General features: G+C 38.8%; 1 protein-coding gene across 2 annotated transcripts; it reads right to left on the minus strand.

Annotated features, from left to right (window-relative positions):
• Positions 1 to 1,231: 1,231 nt before the first annotated feature.
• ttc21b (tetratricopeptide repeat domain 21B) lies at positions 1,232 to 13,657 on the minus strand. Of its 2 annotated transcripts, none has more exons than XM_079464947.1 (29): positions 13,504 to 13,657; positions 12,583 to 12,712; positions 11,903 to 12,013; positions 11,499 to 11,665; positions 11,046 to 11,168; positions 10,772 to 10,929; positions 9,817 to 9,901; positions 9,647 to 9,745; positions 9,309 to 9,501; positions 9,092 to 9,189; positions 7,913 to 8,113; positions 7,664 to 7,793; positions 7,088 to 7,245; positions 6,770 to 6,994; positions 6,445 to 6,683; positions 6,235 to 6,307; positions 5,267 to 5,377; positions 5,032 to 5,170; positions 4,401 to 4,507; positions 3,945 to 4,133; positions 3,685 to 3,795; positions 3,509 to 3,590; positions 3,256 to 3,406; positions 3,017 to 3,178; positions 2,502 to 2,697; positions 2,112 to 2,336; positions 1,915 to 2,035; positions 1,762 to 1,829; positions 1,232 to 1,513 (listed from the first exon to the last, which is right to left on the minus strand). In XM_079464947.1, the coding sequence occupies exons 1-29, from the start codon at positions 13,534 to 13,536 to the stop codon at positions 1,436 to 1,438; spliced, it is 3,963 nt and encodes a 1,320-aa protein (XP_079321073.1). In that variant the 5' UTR covers positions 13,537 to 13,657; the 3' UTR covers positions 1,232 to 1,435. The 2 variants fall into 2 exon arrangements, 1 of the variants encoding a protein (XP_079321073.1); XR_013787161.1 differs by having other exon boundaries at positions 1,242 to 1,513; positions 2,502 to 2,765; positions 13,504 to 13,613.
• Between the last annotated feature and the right edge of the window lie 4,893 nt (positions 13,658 to 18,550).

The raw sequence follows: 18,550 nt of genomic DNA on the forward strand, positions 1-18,550 counted from the left end.
TATTCTGGGTTTGTCCACCACGTTTCCGTACATTTCACGTATTGAAAGGCATTCTCAAGCGCACGTATATATACTGTACAACTCTAATATTTGGTGAGAAAACATGGCGAGTAAATATTAGCTCTATGATCATGTGAGATGATTAGTTTGTTCAAGCGCGCAACGGAGGCCTTCGATAATGATAAAGCACGGATGTTTGACATTATTACAGTTTTAACACGAGCATTGGTTTCTAGAGAGTAACAGAGTTTGATTCGTTTGGTAACGGGGCTGATATTCAAGTAACAGGATTATTACGGGCATCCGCTCCGCGAGGATGTTGCCGGGAGACGCGCAGCGCAGGAACGCGCGCATCAGAACGCCGGAATCATTTCAAAAGTTTTCCTTCCACTTCGACGAACCTTAAACACGATAACAGCCTCAACTAAGTGTGTTTTGTGCCTCATTCGTGTCGTATTTGGTAAGATTTTATGTTTTACCAGAGAACACTGGTAGTTGCCATTAAAACCAAGAAAATTCCCATTAAATCCATTAAAACGCGACGGTTTCTAGGGATCAAATTGTCGGAAGCTGTTCGTCCGGAATAACTCACGGTCAGTGTGCATCATTGTTAGTCTTTCAGCATTGAAATGTCACATAATGATAAAGAAAGAGAATATAGTTTAGGGTAAAGAAAGCGCACTCACCAGACATACCCGATCCAGCGCGTCCCCGTGCGCACGAGCTTCATAAAGCGCTTCTGTGTGTGCGGGTAAAGAAAAGAAACCGGACACAAACCGGACAAGAGAAGAATACCAGAGAGGCTCAGAGTCCTCGGTTCATGTGTGGGGGGCTTGAAATGCACCTTCCCTTGTGTTCAACCTCTCCATATCCACCAAAAAATACTTTTATCCTAAAGAAATCTAAATATTTATATTTGATCATCCTCAGTGTCACACTTCATGTAGAATGCTTGTTGTTTGTCGTTTTATCCGGCTTTTTCTTGAGGTTCTCATTCTCACCCTGAGATGATTTGAAACAGTAGAGTTCACATCAATGGCTGTTTTTCTACAAATGCGGAAAACTTGGTTTGAGTACAAATAAAGGAAAGTTAGTAAGGTTTACTTTAGCTCACCCAACTAGATTTTGAGATAACGGAAACCAAACTTCTGGTATCTGAACCATCTAATGGATACATTAATAAATGAGAGGAAATGTAAACCGTATTGCAAGAATGTAATTCTCCCCGAAATAATGTTTTTCAAATGTTTATTTAACCGTGCATTATAATTAAAAACACGACACCAGTCAGAATGCTGAACACTGTAAGCAGTTGTACAAAATGAATACACTGACATGTATCAAATTATCAATCTGATCAAAAAATACATGAAATCACGCTCGAGTAAACACATTACCGTGCACACACACACACACTAACACATTGGTCATGATGTCATGATCTTAAAGATGCTCTTGCTTTGTCCAGAATGTCTTTTCTTATCCGTGGATAGTTTGGATGTGCGTCTAAGACCTGTTGCGAGACATTCAGTTATCGTCAACGTTTACTTTATAATTTACTTCATAAGCAACAAAGAACAATCATTTCATAGCCTAGGTTGAGCATTTCATTGAGCATAACCTCATCGAATCAGAAACGTCAGTCCAAACTAAACTCTTGACTATAAATCATGTACTGTTAAGATACTACATAAATATTTGAATTTTTACTTCCAAATCCTCTCTATACAGTCTTTACCGAAGGAGTTTTCGCGTACTCACTTTATGACACACATCTATAGCATCCACGTGTCTTTTGGCCTTCAGGTAATTGAATGCCAGCTTGAATCCTGGCAAAGACACAGAAAGAGATGTCAACACACATTCAGTCTCACATGAGATCAGAAGGTCGTGAGAGCTTTACTCATCCAGTACCTATAGTGGGGTTAGTTTGATTGCTGTACTTCCAGGCCATTTCGTAATTCATGGCGGCGTCTCTGAATGACTGCTCTTTCTCCATAATGTAACCCATGTACTCGTATGCTTTACAGCAAGACTGTCACGGAAACAGAAAGGTTAGATTCGCACATAAATACAAATTCTCTTCTCGAACGTGATGTGATCACCGTCACCTTGTTGTGGCGCAGACATCTCTTCAGCAGATCTCCGGCCATGTCATATTTCCCAGACTGGATGTAGATGTCGGCCAGTAGTAACCAGCTCTTCTCAAACTCGTCCGCGTCGATGATGTTCCAGTTCATCTTGGCGATGCGTTTCAGCTGGTTTCGGGCACGAGGCGTCTGTTTCAGGATCATGTAGGCAGTGGCCATGGCCAACAAAGCAGGAACATAATCCTTCTGTTGAGAATCGACAACAAACGTACACTGTTATCTCAGTCTGTGATGCACTTCGATGCCGACACAGTCGATTCGAATGGAAGTTTTGTGCCTCCAGCGTGTGATTTCAGGCATATATAATGAGCGTGTGCATGCGTGTGTTGAATGTCACGTGATGTCGCACACCTCGCTGTTTGCGATCTCAATAAACACATTGAGAGCTCTCTCCACATTTGCTTTCTGTTTGGTGGCCACATAACAGTAATTTTCAAGTATGCGCAGCTGCACGTGACCTGCAGGAGTCTGCGGCTTCAACTCCTTTAAAAGCTTCTCGGCCGTTCTCACCGCCAGCTGCTCCGACTCCTGCTTCTCTGTGGAGTTCCTGAATCAAACCAACAAAGTTTGTATGTGAATAACAGCGTGCTCGCTGTGTGCTCCACACGGAACCACCTAAATACAAAAGAAAAATCACAGATGAGATCTCAATTATTTCTCCTGAGAAAAAGTGCCTAAGAGTTTGAGAAGAGATGTCAACAGTGTGTCAAACCGAGCTCAGATTTGTCAGGGCTGCAATCAAAAGTAAATATTATTGAAGACCTCGAAATGAACTCAAACACTTCTCTTCAAATGAACCGAATCCAGATGATATGACCTCAACGATCTACATTCATTTTACTGTAAAGACCGGCGTCAGAACCCACCCCATGTCTCCGTCCAGGTTTTCGAACACCTCTCCCCCGACGGTGTCATTGTCAGGGTTCAGACAGATCTCGATCATGTTATAAACCGCATTCTGACCCCAGTCGTTGTCCTTGCGGGCTTTGTTAAAGTGCCTCAACCCGTCGTTGGGTTCGCCGGTGTACCTAACAAAATAAATCGACATTAGACTCGAGAATCTTAGATTAAAGCATCTATCAAATGAATGAATATAAACAGTCACCACAGATAAAGCCCTTTGCAGTAGTTGAATCCGGGCTCAAACTTGGCTCTCTGCGAGTCTTTCTCTGCCATCTCGAGGAACCTCGGGACCTCCTCCAGTTTGCCGGCTCGGCGTAGCAGATCGATGAGGCGGGACAGCGTTGGGTAGTTGTCTGGAGACGAGATTGATCGAGTCATTCTGGCTGCTTGAATTTCTCTACTCTTCTGGAAGGGGATCTGGACGGGTTCAAAGGTGCGGGAGATGAACGACATACCTGGTTTCCTCTCCAGGAGCTGCTGGAAGTGAAAGACAGCCTGTTCGTAGTCCTGCTTCCTGAACATCAGATCTGCCATCATCTGCCGACAAACCAAGAGAGTGAAATGTATGGATTTGTTTCTTCTGATCGAAAGATTTCTTCCTGAGGCTTAAAGATTGTGGCCAGAACTGTACCAGCGTGGCCGCCTCGTTCACGGGATCATTCTTCAGAATGGCAGCACACTGCTGCTGGCACGCGTCGACGGCATCCAGAGTGAGATATAACTGAGCCAACTCCAGCATCACCTGAACACGCACATCATCCAGAGTGACAAACAGCTGAGCCAAGTATCATTTTATTTTTATTTCGTTGCACATGCATGTAATCTTTGAATGAGTGTTTGCATGCAGATCCTCATTTGCGTGTCCAGCTGCAGGGAGAGGAACACACTGACCTTGCTGTCGCCGTCGCAGTACACAAGCGCCTCTTTGTAAAACTTGACGGCTCGCTCGTAGCCGCGCTGGATGCTGCAGTGTTTGCCGATTTCAGCGCAGATGTCTGCGGCGAGCTGCTTCTGCGCCGGCACCGAGTCGGGCTGCTCCAGCTGCACGCGCTTCAGGACCTTCGCCTGCACGTCTCTCGCCTGCGGAGGAGAAGATTTATTAACAGAGAACTTATTTTTGAGAGTTTAAGGAGATATGTGTTGTTTATAGGATGCTAAAATCCTGCGTCCTGACGCAGGTTAATACGTGGAAGCGGCTGTGAGGCGTTCACTCAACACTGTGGTGATACCCAAACGTTGCTGTGTTTGTTTGAGCATCCATACTAGTCGCCATAGCATCACTGGATGGACCAATGGCTTGAGTTTGAAGCAGGACCAACCAATGAAACTCCTTGAGATTGAACTTACTCTTTGTAAGGACAGTAAGGCTTCATCATTTTTATTGACTTTGCTCTGGACTTTGGCGAGAAGCACAAGATATCGACAGTCGTCAGTGAGCAGCACAAGTTCATTGACTGAAAAATACAGACAGAGAAATCAAATACATCAGTTTCATTTACAAGTGCTCATGTTGTGTTAACCACGTGTAAATACAGTTTGTGTTTGTGTGTGTAGATGGACACGTGTGCACTTGTGAGGAACAAATGACAGTGACGTCACAAAAGCAATCGTCTACAAGAAATGCTGGAAAGACTAAAGTATGAACCTGTTCTGTGTAGCAATCTCAATATGTTAAAGCTAACAAACAACTTAAACAATTGTTTTAAACGGTTCTGTTTGCTTCACTCCATCTCCTCCACACCCTGTATTCATACGGCACGCCCAAAATCTTTTTTCAGGATTCCTCCTCCCAACATGACAACAGGTTACTGAATACACACCCTTTAAACAGTAATACCACCCTGACGGAACGAGATGAATGTGACATTAAGGGTTACAAATACCGTGTCTGTATTCCATCAGTCCATCAAAAACCTTGCTTTCCTTTTTAAAATAAATGTTGGATGTTGTGTTGATATAGTATGAGGTGTTTTCTCACCAGGGTCGTGTGCGAGAGCCTCCTGAAGAACTCTCTCACAGCGTTCATACTGTCTGAGCTTCATGAGCAGATCGGCCAGATCATACCTCAGAAAATTCTGCTGACCGTTCTTCAGGGCCGCTTCGTAATAGTTAATCGCCTGGAGAAACGATGACATGCATGAAGAAAGCACACTTACAGATATGCATTACCACATACCTCTCTCTCTTTTTGCTTTTGCATCTTCTCCGCTCACCTTCACATAGTTGTGTGTCTTAACAAGTGCTTTTCCGATCTTACTGGCCACCGTTCCGTCTTTAGGGGTTTTCTTCAGGGCTTGTTCATACACCTCGATGGCTAATTCTGGCTGTCAGCAGAGAACATCATATTCACACATACAGTATCAAAAACGCGGATGTGCGGATGACAGAAAAACAAGATATGCCTGTCTGAAGGTAATCCTCTCATAACGGACTATACGCAATGTTTAGTATCTCAGAAATATTGGATGAGAATATGGAGTAGAATGATCGTATTACGGTAATAAGAAAGTCATTACAATTGCTATTGAGAATTACAAAGAATGAATTCTGTTGCATTATGGGTAACAAAAAATGTGAGATTGTTGTATGCTTCATTCATGAAAATGTCGCTATGTAAAATGGGTTCCTCTCTTGAACAATAAATGTCAATGACTTTAAAATAACTTGAAAAAACAATACATTTTATAATATATTGATTTGATAATAAAACAGTTAATAATATTTATAAATATTTGTATAATTTGTTTATTTATTTATAATAATATTACTGATATATTATCATCAATAATAACAATGATTTGTTTATTGGAATAATAATAATTTATTTATTGGATAAAGATTACAAAACTTTAGAAGAAAAGACTGTAATAAGCAATTTACCGCCAAACCAAATAACTACAAAATGTTTATTCACTATTGAAATGACTATTTCTAATTCATGGCTGGAAATCATTTTAAAAAATCTAGTTGTACCATATTTTGTCTGACCATAGCAAACCTAAAACACAAACACTTATGTGCATAAAACAGTTGTTTTTCTTTTACAATTTCCTCTACATCTGTGCAGTAAATGTTTGTGGGAATTTAAGTATGTTTCATAAACAAAACACAGTATTTCTTCACTTGACGTAACATTCAAAGACAAACACAAACATTGATAAACATCCGGACGACATCTCACCTCCTGAATGTTCATGTAGGCGTCACCGAGCAACAGAAAGCTATGAGCGGCAGGCAATTTCTCCACCAAATCCCTCACAAAAACACAGACACAGAAGTTTATGCGTGCATGATTGTTTGTGAAAGTGTAACACATTACACATCTAACAATAACATAAGATACAAATAAAGACTCTTTTACAAGATACCGCTTTTTTATTTCTGGTGTTACCTGTAGCAGCTCACATAGAGGCGTTTATCTTTCCTGTGGTTTAGATAAATGTCGGCCATTTTCTCTTTGGCTTGTATGTAGTAGGGCTGTTCTGGCGTGATGTTCCTGAGCATGCTCAGTGCCAGCTCCGTGTCGCCGCGCATCAATGCCAGGTCGGCGTTAGCGATAGTGACCCGTAGCTCTTCCGGCGTGCCCGTGAACTCATTGATGGCGTCTTGCATCACTTTAGCGGCCTCGTGCTGGAAGTTATTCCACCAAACACAACATTTTACCAAACCCTTGCCCGTTCTCTCAGAATGAATCGCACACGCAGACATTCACTGACCTGCTCTCCATTGAGCCACAGAGCTTCGGCCAGCTCCAGAAACACAGAGACGCAGTCTGCCGAGCTCAGCTCTGTCTTCTTGCTTTGCCTTTTAGCCGAGGAGCCCGTCCTCCTCACGCCGCACAGACTCATGGCCATCTGCAGCGTTTGAATGGAGTCCTGGAGCTGACCCATCTTCCTCTGAGTCTGAGCTTTGATCAGATGATACAGCGGATGCTCGCGGATCTGAGTAAAAGAGGAACGAGTGCAGGTTATTTAACAAGCTGAAAGACACGATGAAACCAGATTCTTCCAGATTTTAAAGACGTGAGACCTCACCTCAAAGTTGTGGCTGAGACAGAGCTCTAGAGACTGGGATGAGAGCTTGAAGCTCCCCTGCGTGAGATGAATCTGAGCCATGAGGAGATGAGCATCAGCGTGTGCTGGATTCTGATCTAGTAAGTGTTGCAGGCCGCTCTGAGCCACTTCTGTCTCGCCTGTAGGAGCAAACAAACCAGACAAGTAAAATATCAGACCTACAGAATAGCAATGTCTAGTTTGTCGTGTTTTCCGATAAAAATGATCGAACCTCTAAAACTAGGCAGATTTACTTAAAAAGCTAAATAACGCAAGAATGTTTTGTCTTGCTTTCTAACAAAATTGTGTGACGTGTTTCCTTAAAACAAGAAGAAACTTTTTTCCAACGGAGTAAGAAAAATGATAAATTTAAAAGGAAGAATATTAGTATTATTTCTTATTGTTAATAGTATTTGTGTTCTTGTTTTAAGCATAAACTAAACATAAGCAAGACATAAAGTTTATTGCTTTTTAAGTGAATATATTTAGTTGATATTATATATAAGTCAAACTCATCTGAAAAAATTCCTCAGACCCATAGAAATCTGAACGACAGACCTGACTGGAACCGGACTTTAGCCATGAGAAAGACGGCCTGCTGTAGACCAGGAACCACCTTCACTACAGTATCCAGAACAGAAGCACAATGCAAGAGCTGAGGAGAGGGAGTCTGACCTGGAGCTGGAGCCTGAAAACAATACATCATCATTCAATGGAACGCAAACCAGACTGATGTTGTGTGGCTTTATACAGAGGTACGGGTGTGTGATGTCGTGTGGCTTTATACAGAGGTACGGGTGTTAAGACCTTGGCGGGAGACAGAGCCAAATACTCCTTCGCGATCTCCAGGAGAAAGTCAGGGTTGAGTTTTTCAAAGTACTCCACGCTGAGCGGCAGACCCTGTAGCGCTGAGAAGTGTGTGTCCACGGCATCATTTAACAGGTTAGTCGTCTCATCTGGAGATCGTCGCTTTTTCAGTGCCAACAGTGCACGCAGATACAGCACCTCCTAATAGAAACAAACACACAGATTAAAACAGGACTTGTGATCCAAATTTACCTTAAAAATCATGCATCATTTCTGTTCTCGGTATGTTTTTATTTGCTCTGTAAACATTTAGAAAACAAATTATAGATAATAGATAACTAAAACTACTACAATTACAATGTTTCTGTTAAATAAACGTTTCTCATTCAAATAAATAAAACATAAATATTGTTATTTATATAACTTAAGCTACACGGAAATGAGACATTTTGCTTTGGCAATAAGGTGATAGTTTAAATTGAGAAAATAAAAGTATTAATTGAAATTAAAGAAAAAATAGATACAAATAAATAAATACATTACATTTAAGTTCAAATAAATAAATTAAAGATAGCATCTTTTAAAAAGTGAATGAAAATGTAATATATTAAGCACGTAACAAAATGATTAAGCATAAAATCTAAAATTATTCAAATAAAGTGACATTCCAAAGTATAAATAAAACCACAATAAAAATAATAAAATAACTAAAAAAAAATTAATTCCACTAAAAATAACTCAAATGCGTTGAACACAGGCTTTTTTGTCAAGTTTTCTAGACTAAGTACTAGCCTATAATATTCCACACTGAGTAAACATGCTGTTTTACATTTACCTTTCACATATTCATTTAGCAGACGCTTAAATAAAAGAGCATTTATAACCCTTCCCTTTCCACTGAATATGTCAGATAAAAGTCATTTTCCTATGAAACACTGTGTTTTTTAGCCTTAAGAGTTTGATCCTTTTTTAGGCAAAAGTGACAATAAAATTATTTGTTTTATTAAACGATTACTCATGGCACACAACAGCTGTGTTTAGCTAAACAGACGTGTGTGTGTTTCCATAAGTGTGCTTCGGGCTCTGTTACGCCACAAACCACATCTGAATCAAAAGATCATCATGCATATCATCCCAAAACGGTTCACTTCCTCTTTCTTCTGTGAAAATCACTCTTACCGCTGATTTACCGATGGACTGCTGAACCTCTGCTAGGAATTCCAGCTGTTGTTCTGCGTCCTCAATGTGTCCCTCCATCAGCTGACATCTGATGATACCTGCATTATAACACAACAGACACACACCTGTTTAAAGAGACAGTACGCACACAAAATATTCACATCGTGTCCTCACACCGCCTGAGTGAATGACTGAGGACAACATGTTCATGCTTCACCTATTAAAGCCGAGACGCTGCTTTCGTCCAGAGTCATTGCTGTTTTATACCACTTGATGGCTTCTTTCACCCTGCCCAACAGAACCAGCTGATATCCCATCTCTGTGGCCAGCTCCGAGTCACCCGAGACCTGAGTAAACGCCCGCTCCACCATCCTGTGTGTGTGCTGAAGAATCTTCTCTGATCGGCCACACTGAACAAACATCACATATTTACGTTAATATACTGTACGTACATGTTATTTATTCTTTCTTCCACATTACAGAATTACTACAGAACGACAAAAAGATATCTGTGTTAGTGTAACTACAGCATGTGTTCATAACGTAAAGTGTTACCACTCGAGTGAAAGCTAAAGACATCCTGTAGAAAAGCTCTGGATTGTTGGGCTCCTGAATGTCCAGATTACTGATGAGATTTGACAGCTGGTTTGCAGACTGTAAAAGGTTCAAGAACGTGAGAAAAAGGCAAAAAACTAATGTATTTAACCCAGACACAATTTTCTGACCTCTCCGATGTTCCCTTCTCGGCAGAGAGAATACAAAGCCAACATCCTCGCAGCCTCCAAGTTATTTTTGTCTTTCTGGAGAAGTCTGAAGGCCCGAAAATGAACAAGTGAAAAAACAAAAAAAGGTGTATACAAACTACCAGAAATAAAATATAAGAGCCATAATGGAGTAGAAATGATCGGTGAATATCAACTTCAATGTCAGCCTTAACATTTCTTATCTGATAAACAACATTTCTGTTCAATTGACTTATTGCATAAACATTTGGAATCATATCTCCCTCCAATCCTTTGATCTGAAAACAATTTAAGCTATAATAAAGTTTTTAAACATTATGTAATATATCATTAAAATGCAGAACAATATCAATAGTTGTAGCTGCATCACCCACCTCCAATAAGAAAAGCTTTATCAGAGGTTATGAAAACTCATAATGTGGGATTTTTAAGATTTTATAGATCTTAGATTTCAGTTTATAAATCATATAAAATTATTTATAAACAGCTTGTACACTATAAAAGTAATTATGTCTTTGCTAAATCTCCATAAAATAGTTTACACAGCATCTTGAATACAATCCACCTCCACCAGAGAGAACCGGTTTGAGTTTGTACGGCTCTAGTGCTCGGCCTTAAAGACTCTTTTATTCTGTCCCTCACTGGCTTTCGTCCAACAGTGAAAGAAAGATCAAGTCTTTCCTTCACATGAATCACATTGTGAATGCAGCAGTCGACCACTCACCCTCTATTTATTAAAACATTAACAAACAAACTCAAGCAATAGTTCAAATAAAATAAAGTCTCTCTCATTAACCATCATGCTATTTAAAACCTGAATAACCTGTAAATCCTCAATAAAACAGAAGAACATTGATGGCAGAAGGTGCAGAGTGATATGAACTGAGTCAATTTATCTCGAAAAAGAATTATAGATATATCAAAGTAAGTGATTTACCTCTGCGCCGCATCCACAGTTTGTTCCCAGTCTTGTAAGGTTAACAGCAGCTTCATCTTTTTGATCAGGGCGGGTAGAAACGACGGGTAACTCACAATGACCTGGTTTATAATCTCTATAGCGCCCGAATAATTCTGACGAAATTCATAATATTCTGCCTGAGAAAAAGAATAAATAAAGTGCTTTGAAGAATGATGTTTGTTCTCTGTCCTTAAACTCGAAAGACAGTGATTTTTATTAGAAATGCAATATAAATTTGCAGAAGAGTGGTCACCTTCCCCATCAAAGCAAACACATCACTTTTCTCCTTAAGCGATTCATCAAAGTATTTCCCAGACTTCTTGGCATTCCCTTCTTTATTAGATCTCAGATCTATCCAACCTTTCAGCACAAGTCCCTAAACAACAGACCACAAATATTGACAAACAGCAAAATAAAAGACATTTGGAGACAAGTTGGATTTGTAATCATGACATTTAAAGGGACCACAACCCTTTTTTGCCACGAGTTTGGCCGTTTCACATTATATTTTTACACTAATTCGTTCATCTCAAACGTGCACAGAATTACACTCAAATAAATAAGAGCAATAAAGTAAAGCAAACTGAGTTTGGACTTCTGGGCGCTGTCAGACAGATGCCATTAATATATAAAATAAACCGGCAGCTTGATGTGCTGGTTTCCCAACATGAAAAGCTCCGGCAGCAGATGCGTTAGTGACGTTCACCTCTTTAGAGCCGCTGGAGATCTTGATCATCCTCTCCACATATTCTCTGGCTTTATCATTGCGTCCCAGAAGCCACAGCAGCATCCCGGCGTAATACAGAGCCCTGGGGCCTGAGGTCTTCCTCTCCTCCTTCACTCGTCCATCCAGCTCCAGAATGATGTCACGGTCTACAGACAGGTGCAGAAAGACACAGCACGTGTTTAAATGTTGTGATCGTGAGGTCTTTAGTGCAGATATTTTTCATAATGCCTCTTGATTATGAAGATGTTTATGAAGACGATCGATTGTATAATGTGACATAAGGATAATAAAGAGACCAAGTTTCTTAAGGAAATGTGAAATTATATTCATTAATCATAAACTACATGATGAGTTGTAGAATGAAGAAAATGCAACAGCCGCACCAGGGTTTGGTCTTCTCTTGTGGGCATAAACCAGAGCCATGAGCGCACAAAGAGAAATTTCCTTTTTCTCCTTTAACAGCTCCAACTCCTGGATGGCATCCAACACTTGATCTTTCAGAATTAAAATAAGACAAGCGTTTAAATCCATCAAAAAGTATCCATACAGTGCCTTCACAATCTGCAGATGCATTCTTTCACAAAAAAACTTTCACAAATTATAGAACAAACAGTAAAGTAGAGACATAAGATATGACAGAATAAGACGAAATAAAAAAATGGGGGGGCCTGAAAGTGTTTTATATTAATGCACATAAGCGATCCATGTAATCAGGCCATTATATTGAAAGCCGATATTATACACTAACAGAGTTCAAGTTTCTGTCATATGCACAAAATGTCAGTTCTTACATAAAAATGCTTGATGTGGGGTTCAGTGACTCTACAGCAGCATAATACAATATAAAATGTCAAAAGAACAGTTGTTTGTACCATAGCATATGGTCACCGGTCCAAACTGTGCATTAGAGATGGCCTTTATGTATTGGTAAGTGTGGTATGCGTACAAAATATGCAAGTAAAGTGATAATCCTGACGTAAACACTGGAAATTGTGTCATGGTTTGAACCAACTTTTCAATGAATAAAGTGATTATATATGTGTGAACTTTGGTTTTTCCTCACCTTGCATGAGGAGTCCATACGCATGAAGAAACGTAAAGATGGGATCATGACTGAACCTCCGTTGAGCTTCACTGGAAACATCAACAACATGACAGAAAAACTTCTCCTGAGAGTAGTACAAGATCAAAGCCTGAAAACAACAACAACAACAACAACAACGTCATTCTACAGCTTTGGTCATTTACATTTCCACATTTGGCAGACGCTTTTATTCATAGTGACTTACATTGAATTATCCTCCTATACATTTTGATTCTAAGTATGTGCAATCCCCTGGGATCAAACCCACGGTCTTGGCGTTGTTAACACCATGCCCTTACCACTGAGCGACAGGAAAGCATATATATAAATATATATATATATTATAAACTATATAACTACATATGAAGAGTTTGTATGATGAAAATGATCACACTTTTTCAAAAATCATGTTTTTATTGTGCATTCCTTTTAATATCAATCAAACTGCAGTTGGTTGGTTTTGATTTAAGCCACAATTATAACACAATAAAAACAGGATAACATAATAAAAAACATTAAGGAGTTATCTTGTTTTGGAACCAAACTCTTCATATGTATATATATACAAAAAAACTATATAAACTATATTCAGTTATTTACATGAAAAACGATCAATAAAAGAACACGTCATGGGAAAGTTACAAAAATACTGTGTGACAATAATGAGAAATTCACTGTTGCGTGAAAGATTTCTTTACTTCACTTTGGAGGAAAAAACTATAATAATTCAAAGAAAAGATGTTTAGCATTAACAATATATTCAAATATTACGTGACTCTGTTTGTCTTGTGTTATCTTGTACAGCTGCATATGTCTATTAAACATCACAAAACTAAAAGTGACTTTATTTTGTATATCTCGTGCATCAGGAATTATCTTTCGTCTTATTTCATCACTCACGAGCGTCGATTCTTCATCCTCAGCGCACGACATGCTGTCAACACAACACAGACAACTAAAACAAATATTGAGTTTTTATTATTTCATCAGCCTCTCGCCATCTTTGAACGTCGATGAAGCGACATAGCAACCAAAACAAACTCCGCTATTTCCTGTTGGCAACCAGGAAATGACGTCACACGATTCTTTGGCGTTCCGAACCGCGGCGCAATGTTTTTAATGACCACACGGCGGCGCCAAAACACTAATCATCGTTTGGAAGTCTGGCAACACGAATTCAATGTGTTTTGTTAACTTAATTGATCATTAATCTTGTATTGTTTATTACGCATTACACAACGTACTTACTCAAGTTAAAGAATATAATGTCATAATGTATTTTAATTATGTTTATATTTAAATTAATGAGAATGCGTCTCTTACTAAATTTAAAACGTTGGAGTATCCGTCTCAACGATATCAAAGCCGTATTTACCTTTTAGACATTCACAATGATGTCGGTCTTAAGTTGTTATATCACTGATCATATTGCATTGATGCTTTGGCAAGATGTTTTGCAATATAATAATAGATGAATGTTTAATTAAAACTTGAAAACAACTTTGTGTCCCTCGGAATTAAAGTGAGAGGGATTACATGACAATTCTTTTAAACACCACCAGGTGTCGCCACACTCCTTTAAATGTAGGTTTAGCGGTCCTACATGTAGCACAGATTTTACTCTTGTTTACATATAATGACACAGAGCAGCAGGTCAAATGATGATTAACGTGTCTAAATTAAAATGTAGAAAAACATCGTTCTTATTCTGACTGTATGTGCATTTTGAGTGAACAAACAGTTCATTTTATGTTCCTATAGGTTCTCAAGACAGACTGAAAACTTTGAAATATTTCATAAACACTTGTGCAACGATACAATGAAGCTGGATTTTGGTGAATATTGTATTCATAACAAGATTATTTTTGTTATAAATTCACAAATTTGCAAGCATTCAGTTTTCAAAGCTTTCTTGTTTGTAGTTTTTCAATTCCCTAAATACAAACAAAAGAAAAACATTTTCTAATCGGTCAATATTTTACGTGGAAATGTTAAATGTGATGAATGGTCATCAACTCATAGTCAAAATTCTTATCATACAAACCTGTGTGACTGTCCAGCTATGAGACGTTTGTCTCAAATGAGCCGTGTGCTTTTGTGTCACAAGTCACAATAATGGAGTTTCAATGTAATGTGAGGCCTGACAATGTTCCAGAACTTTCAACAATCTTTAAAATGAGCAATGTAATGCATGTACATGTTATTACACCATTCACTGAGGATCTAATGCTGTTTTCTGTAGTGAATTATTTACAATAAGTGCTGAAATGATCTTACGACACTTGCGTCTTTTTGCATGTTTCTGCATGTAAAAATGAGGCCGGGCTGTTTTGCATAGATGCAAAAGGTTCTCTGGTACGGATGTGTCTCAATCACTGTGGGAATAAAGCTCATCACGTGACTGTACTGCGGTCAAGAGTGTGTGGATTTGCTTCTTTCACAACCTTCATCTCACACAAAACCAAACAAACAAAAACGAAAGTTGTTCACGGATGCTTTTACTTCAAGAATCAGACTTTCTGAAACTCAAGCAGTGATTCAATACCCAATATAAACTAAAATAAGTCTGTAAACATGAATTAATGTTAAACCGTACAAAAATCACCCAAATATTTTAAACTATTACGTTCTTAAACGTCTCTTGATTGTTGATGGTTGTTTGCTTTTGCCAGCTAATTATAAATAGCTCATATTTATTATAGTCATGAGCAGGTTTTTATTCTTGTGTACTGTAAGTTTGGTTAACAAGGCTTGTAGCGTATCATGTAACCTGTCCATGTCGGCATCTATTTGACAAGCTTTTAACAAGTGACAAATGAATTCATGAGATGCACAGAATGGAGTGTTTGCTGTTTGCTATTATCCTAATATGAAAGGAAACGTTCTTGTTATAAGTAAAATAGTCAGAAATCTAACAAATGTCATTAGAGTTTGAGAAGAGATGCTCAGACTTGTCATGTCAGCCATCAAAAGTCAACATCATTGAAGATCTCACTATGAACTAATTCTCATCTCATTTTAGTGTTGAAAAGCAAAAAGGACACCACACGGTTCAGTGTTGAGCGCTAAAATCTTTCAATAAAAAAACCTTTAACATCCACAGTTGTACAAAAGATGGTATTAAAATGATTCTACAGACAACAAAAAGGTAGAAAAGAAATAATTTTGACTGAAAGGTTCTTTGTATAAGTATCCTTCACTTTAGGAGCGTGTGTTACAAAATTTTATATAAATGTTTCAGATTTTAAATGGATCATAAGCTCTGCTGTTGTGTCATCGTCTGCTGTTTTGGCATTTGCACGCATAAAATTGCTCTGAAACTTTTGTAAACCGCACCCTCCAAAGCATCAACAAAACTGATCATAAGAAATGATTGACAGACAGAAGGGAAGCCTCCAATTGGCTAAAACGTGAAGCACTCCCCTGGCGCTTTTGTTTTGTGTTTACAGATGTCATCATTTCTCAGGACACCTGCAATAAGTAACCTTGTGTATCTTTCAATGGTGACTGAGTATATTCCAGTCTTCTTCAAGGATATTCGAGCGTTCTCAGCCGCAGCATTTAGAGCGTAATAGCACTCGGAGAGATTTCTTATGGCCTCAGTGTCAAAAGCACTTTAAACACGTTTAGGCCGAGATATGCAATTACTCGGACAGCCTGGGGCCTGATCAATATCACAGTGAGTGCTTTTAGAAATTTACAACAACTCATTAAAGTACATTTCTCAAATCTTCTCATACGTCTAGCGGTCAGAAGCACCTCGCTGTGGGAATCGTGGCTCCATTTGCTGGATGTTGCCTCTCCGTTGCGGTTTTTCTGTAGTTACTCTTATCGATTCATCTGGTAACCTCCGCACAACACATTGTAAGCCCTGTGAAGAGGATCTCCTACAGACTGTGCAAAGCACTATATCAAATATCACTTTGAGCTTAAAGAGTTCATATGCACATTTTAATAAGATGTCGTAAGTCAATGTCAGCATTGAAATGGATCATTAACGTTAGAATGAAATATTTATGAGTGACATTTGACATGCACCGGCCATTAACCACTAAACTGGGTCTTACGTTCGTCTGTGGATCTTCGCTGGTGTATCTCAAAATGTGCAAGGATAAAATTGAAGGTAGGTTTGAGTCTCGTGTGTTGCTTGTTTGGTCCTGCACGGAGCCTTTGAGAAGAGAGAGAGAGTTGCACCAACGGAAGTTCAAATGTGTCACGTGATTCGTGGAGCCTTCAGATAGTTCCAGGAAGTTATGTTTTCTCTTTAAATGCTTTATTTCTTTCATCTCTTTATTCATGAAATGACTAACGGGTTAAAGGTTTACCTCAGTTGTTCTGTTTAGCCGCAGCTCCGTGCGTTACCAGTAACTTCCGGGAACTATTAAGAGCCTCCATGAACCACCATGGCTGTGATGTAACTGTTCCATTGGAGTCAACGGAGTTGACGCAACTCTCTCTTTCAATGGCTCTGGTCGTGCAGTACAGTAAACCCAGCTGTGAAAGGTTAAACATTTCTCAAAGAAGATGAGATCAAGCACAATTCAGTGTGCAAATGGCTGACACACACAATGAATGTAAGGCAAAATAAGAAACAAAATGTTTTTTTTCTATAATAATATGTACTACAGTATATTTTGATGAAAAAGCACACATGCAAAGCTTAGAATAACACAACGTTACTGCAGGGCTGCTTTGCACGCCCCGTCACTACGTCAACCTGTTGTCACGTTGCTAAGCAACAGCACAGGAGTCACTCCGGCATCACCTTCATTTGAATAAGTGTCTCGGACCAAAGCTTCCTGAGTTCAGCCAATCACAAGGCTTTGACAAGAGCCGTGAGCTTCAGCAAAGATACCGACCAGCCCTTCAACACCATCTTCTCTGTCAGTGTTGGTCACTTTAAAAGCCGAACAGAATGATTGTAAGGAAACGTCTTGCTTAATTGTGTTTTCCTTAAATTATTAAATTATGGTCATGCTAATGGGGTCAATTAAGGGGCGGCCTGCAAATCAAATCGAGTTATTCTGCATTAGCCCAAATGACTTTTAGTGGAAAACGGAAATAAACACCACAAATGACATATGTATGTCGGTGCGGTGAAAAATGAGAATGCTGAGGGGCTTTTATTGAACAGCCAGAAAATGAAAGGGTTTCTTTTCCTGCGTATGAAGATAAAATTCATCAGATTAATAATTTATTAAGCATAAACAGATTTAAACTAAAGTCAATAAAAGAAACAGAGATTGTGTTGATGAACTGTTCGGATGCAGTTTGTGCATTTTCCAATATGTGATCTTGGAAAGATTCTTCTGTTATCGGACGCTCGATCACTTAATGAAGAAATACATATTAATCTTATGCTTTGATCACATAGATATAATGTAGAGATCAATTATAAATCATAAAACAAATGTAAATAAAAATAAACAATATCATCAGTGTTTTTAATATAAGATCTAGCAGGCAATAAGTTCAATGCGGGGACTTAACACGTGAAACATTACTATTGGATACCAAACTATTAAAAGCATTTTTTAATTTTGAGCTTTGGTGTGCCACGTTTTCTTTTTTGTGACTATATTATAGATGTACGAGCCCAGTTGGGTTCAAAGGTCGGAGAGCCACATGAAAACTCTTAATGCCAGACATAAGAAAAACGAAATCATCAAGAATTTTGACATTATCTTGGCTGTTTGTGGATCTCTTATCAAATTTATGAACGTGAAAAAGTGTCGGGTTAGCTTTTTTCTATTGAAACACACAAGAAGCCTTTTATAATATTTTCATGTTGAAAGGTTCAGCAGAAACATGTTAAGAGCATCACTAAGCTCGATTTCCGATGTCATGACATCAAGAAAGTAAAAAATGTTACAAATATCAAGAAGCAAAAATACAACAAAAGCAGTATTAACCTTAAAATGGTGCTCAAGCATAAATCATATAAGAA

Source organism: Barbatula barbatula, assembly GCF_947034865.1.
Source record: "Barbatula barbatula genome assembly, chromosome: 9".
NCBI lineage: Eukaryota > Metazoa > Chordata > Actinopteri > Cypriniformes > Nemacheilidae > Barbatula > Barbatula barbatula.